This window comes from Xyrauchen texanus, chromosome 43 (genome assembly GCF_025860055.1).
Source record: "Xyrauchen texanus isolate HMW12.3.18 chromosome 43, RBS_HiC_50CHRs, whole genome shotgun sequence".
Classification (NCBI taxonomy): Eukaryota; Metazoa; Chordata; class Actinopteri; order Cypriniformes; family Catostomidae; genus Xyrauchen; species Xyrauchen texanus.
The window spans coordinates 9,181,010-9,185,937 of record NC_068318.1 but is presented as its reverse complement, the minus strand read 5'-3'; the positions used below and the strand labels follow the sequence as shown (position 1 = coordinate 9,185,937).

Sequence of the window (4,928 nt, the reverse complement as noted above, 5' to 3'; positions counted from 1 at the left end):
ATGAAAGGCTCTGCTTGAAAAGTGTATGTGCTATCTTTCTTTAAAATAAATGCCTCTTAATTTGATATTTAGTTTTTTAAAGTGTGGCTTTGGTGTCCAAATATATTTGAGGCCGCTGTAGAAATGAATGGTGCCTCTGTTGGATGTGTTCTTGCATTTGATTAGCTGGATTAGTCAGTGGGAGGAGCCTATATGGTTAGCACCCCTTTGACAGACCCTGCATAGTCCAGAATCCCACTTTCCTGGCTGTGTTTCTCTTCCACGGAACCATGAAGATTGCCTTGGTGACCAGCTCTTTGGTGATGCTCTTCTTGATAGATGTCCACGCCAATGTCCAACCACAGAAGAACTTTGACCTCCAGAGGGTGAGAACATTTGCCGTCTATTTTACATGATGTTTTGGAGGAGAGAGCAGTTTTTCATTTTGCATAGACCAGTTTTGAATAGACCAGGTTTTTTTTTTTTTTTTCTGTGGAAGTTTAGCATGTAATGTTATGGGGTTAAAGACTAGTAGTAACAACATATAATTATATTTCACAGCTATTTGAAAATTGACTATTTTTTTGAGGGTCCAGGCTGTGACGCTTGCAATTTTGACACCTCTATAGATACTCCTCCAGTGTTATCCCAGATTCAGACAGCTGAAATATGACATTTAAGGAACTCTTGAGCAACTTTTTTTTTCTTTCTCAATGCTAAATATGGACAAACAGAAGATTTTCATGTCTGTTTGAATATAATAGAACAGGGTAATACTCAACAGAACATCGATTGCATTTACAGAAGAGAGAGAGACAGTGTAATGCAGTCAGTGTTGCAACAAGGAACAGATGATTTCTTCAGTTATTCGGCCTCTAATAATCAGTGTTGGGTGTAATCTGATTTCAAAGTGATTATTTACTGTACTTTTAGCAAAAAAAAGAAATAAAAGACTATTGTAACGCATTATGATAACCGGCAGATGTGCAGCATACCTTTTACATTTTAAATACAAAATCTTTACAATATTTTACTGTAAGATAACATGTATTGTTAATAAATATATATATATATTTTTTTTATTTTATTTTTGTTTTACCTTATACTAGGTTACTGTAACTACCTGTTAACCAATTAATGTTTTGTTTTTTTTACTGTAGCATTTTTACATAATTTTACCGTTAATATTACAGAATGTTTTGCAGTGTAATAATCAATACAGCTACTGACTTTCAATGCAGGTAATCACTTTACGTACTGTACATTACTTGGACTACACATTTCTAAAATAGCATTATTTTTGTATAATTTAAATTATGATCGTATGTGCATCTGTTTGTGTTTCTGTGACTGTCTAATGACTCACTGAAGGGGAGAAATATAAGGTGCTAGCATGTGTATATGTGCAACAACGAAGAATGTGGAAATATACTGTAGACATTATTTTCAGTTTGTTAAAGAAATGAACTTTTCTGTGAAAAGTGTTTTAGAAAGTAACTTGAAAGTAAATAGGTAATGTAAATACTTTAGATGATATAGTCACTTAAGTGAGCTGATTACAATGTTATAAAAAGTAATTTGTAATGTGAAGTGTATTGCGTTTTATATAGCAACTTTCTAATATTGCTAATAATACTGAGATGTTTCAAGGTTTATGGAGAAAAGTGCTGGTTCTTGGTTTGGTTTGTGTACATTAGTGTATACATGGAATTCTTTGTTTAAAACATGCCACTGGAAAACATGAAATTCTGGGAAGTACAAATTGAAATGTGTGTACAACTCTCTGTTAAGTACAGGAGACTGGTATTATATATAGATCGATATAAATAGATACAAGTATAAATCTAAAGGCATTACAACTCTAGGCCAGTGGTTTTCAACAAGGGGGCACAAGATGACTTAAATTATTTAAAATCTTTTAGATTATAAGAATTTAGGTAAATAAAAATGGATCAACTCAATGGATCAACTTATTTGTTGATCATTCTGCAAAATTGGATCCATTTCAAAATGGTAATTTTTTGAAGTAAATTCCTGTAAGATTTTAACATTGTACTGGACAAATAATGTCTAAGTGTTAATAAACTGCATTATATGAAACTGCATTTATACAGTATGTATGTAAGATATAGCTATGCCTTAAAACAGACACCAGGTTGACAATTGTACAATTCATTCAGCAATCACTAGATTTAAGCTCAAGATCATCACTAAAAGGTGTTTAGAAAAAGTATTTAATGCTGATATTAATGCTGATATTTCTACAAAACAAATAGTGTTTCATTATATGTTGTTTTATGTACAAAATCATGGTAACCAAGTTAAGACAAAAGTAAAAAAAAAAAATGGATAAGAGAAGCTTACTTGTACTGTTCATATACTAAGACAACGAAGATGGCATTATGACATTTATGGAATTATATAATATTTTAATAAAAGAGCGTAATAATGGTAACAGGGTTGATATAACTTTGGAACACAACTTTAAGGACCCTATTTTAAGAGTGCTATAGCGCTAATCGCAGCACCAAGCAATATGTCAAATGCCCAAAATCAGTGGGCGTGGCCATCAAGTTTTGGTATTTTTGTGCAAGCATGCGCTAACTCTAAGCACAAGTGAGTTTGGCAAAATTGTTGATACATTTTGTTTCATAAAACAGCTACGACAGTGATTGGGGACATAATTTGATGTTCCACTGTAGGAACTTCGTTTAGACTTTGCACTGAAAACAGACGTGCTTTTGAAACATCTTAGCGTAACGCCCTGTTGCTCTTAGATTTAGCGACTATTTGCACGGTTGTTGCACGCACACAATCATGAAAATAGAGCACTTCATCTCTGTGCTGTAAGTTCTGCACCACAAGATGGTCTGTTTATGTTCAGTTTGCAGGAAAGTGGTATCGGATCGGCCTCGCCTATGATTCTCCAGGTTTTGTTGCGTTTAGAAGCGGACTGACCATTTCTATGGGCATAGTGGAACCAAAGGAAAATGGAGATGTCAACATGACAATGTGGAGTTTAAGGTGTGTGAGAGAATCTCTTTAAAAAGCAAAACTAATTGTAACCTTACATGATTGACCTTGGCTGAATAATACTTTTCCTTACATAGTTACTGACCATTTATAACTTAAAATCTAGTAATACACTCACTGTGTTTTGCGGTTTGGCCCAGTCCCATGTCTCCTGTCCCCCTTTTACATGTGATTACACGCAGGTTGTCTGGTTGCCAACGTAAGCTCTATGTTTATGAGAAGACGTCTGTGCCCGGCCAATTTAACTACTACAGCACTCGTAAGTTGACGGCAGAGATTTATCACAGAATAATGAGACATCATAGCAAACTTTATGTAGACCAGTGATTGATGTCTGAATTTTGGGGAAACAATAATAATAATTGTCAGTTTGTATTATTATTTAAAGGTCATAGAAGAGTAAAGGATGTTACTGTGGTGGAGACAAACTACACAGAGTATGCATTGGTCCTCAAACACAGGAAGTTCAACAAGAAGTACACACAAGTATCACTTTATGGTAAGCTTTTCATTAACCACAGTGTGAAATTGTAAAATAAACATTTAGGGTCAGTGTATCTGTTTGTAACTTTTTTCACTGCCTCCATTTTCATTGTAGGCCGCACTAAAAAATTAAGAGCCGATCTGATAGAGAAGTTCAGAGCGTATGCCACAGCTCGAGGATTTTCCAAAGACTCCATACTGACTCCACCACTACCTACTGGTAAACATGCAAACTGCAGTATATTTACACATTAGCACTGTTCCCAAACCTATTAAGCTGGCTATTTTGACAGCATTTTAAGGCTTCATAAGCCTGCTCTACACACGAAAACTGTTCCCCAATTGCCCCCCTGGATTTGCCTCAAGACCCTACAGAAACTTGTGAATTGGCACCCCGTGAGTGTCGGTTGAGTCTCTCATGCACTTCTCATGCTGTCTATGTAAAGTGGTTCAAATCTGTTCAATATTGAGGTTCTATGATAATTAAGATGTTACCTTAGAAGTTGGTTGCCTGATGTAAGCGGTAGGCTGCAAGGCAGCACACTAGGTTTGGGGAAAAAAGCTACATTAGCCAGTAGCAGTTCTAACTTTTTTGGCACCCTGGGCCAAAAAAGTTAGAACTGCTACTGGCTAATGTAGCTTTGTTCCCAAACCTAGTGTGCATCAGAGGCAAAAATCTAGAGTTCTGACAAACTTGCCGCAACTTTCCCACTCATTATTTTCACATGCAAATGAACTTGCAATTCAATACAAATGTTTGTCAGAACAGGGTTCCCATGCATCCTGGAAATCCTGGGAAACCTGGAATTTTGCAAAGTAGTTTTCCAGTCATGGAAAAGTCATGGGAAATGAGAAAAATACCTAAATGTCCTGGAAAATAATTATTTGTCCTAGAAAATATTTTAGTATGATAAAACTTTTTGATCCAGTCACAGACGGTTTTTATACAAGTATTGATATAGTGCAGTTTTTTCAGTTCCAACACTGCTGTAGTGTTAACTACAAAATCATTTGAATTATCCAAATTTATTGAGTAAACTTTAGACAACGACGAAAGTCAGACCACAGATTTAAAAAAAATTATTATGTTTATGACACCCTGAATAGTGGTAGTGTGGAGATTTGGCCTTTACACCTCGGTATGTAAATTCATTTTCAATAATTAAACGATCAGAGTCTGCTTATACTGCCATCACCACATGTGACTACAGTATAGGGCCCTATGAATTCCACGATGCGGAAAACGCAGATAAAATCACTGAATCCAGTCCCAAAAAATTTGATACTGGTTTGAGATATGATGGGGCTCCAGTTTTCAAAAAGAAAATTTGAATACAGTGAGCAGAGCATTCTGAAGAGTGCAGCACATGCAGACTTTATATTTAGTTTAATGGGCTTAAATAATCACACTGGGAAGTAGAAAACTAATTATC

At 35.4% G+C, this 4,928-nt stretch overlaps 1 protein-coding gene across 1 annotated transcript; it reads left to right on the top strand.

The window, feature by feature from the left end:
- Positions 1–249: 249 nt before the first annotated feature.
- Positions 250–4,045, top strand: ptgdsa (prostaglandin D2 synthase a). Its single transcript, XM_052115479.1, has 5 exons — positions 250–365; positions 2,864–3,003; positions 3,195–3,271; positions 3,401–3,511; positions 3,611–4,045. Exons 1-5 carry the CDS (start codon positions 270–272, stop codon positions 3,748–3,750), a joined length of 564 nt encoding a protein of 187 aa, XP_051971439.1. The 5' UTR covers positions 250–269; the 3' UTR covers positions 3,751–4,045.
- Positions 4,046–4,928: the final 883 nt, after the last annotated feature.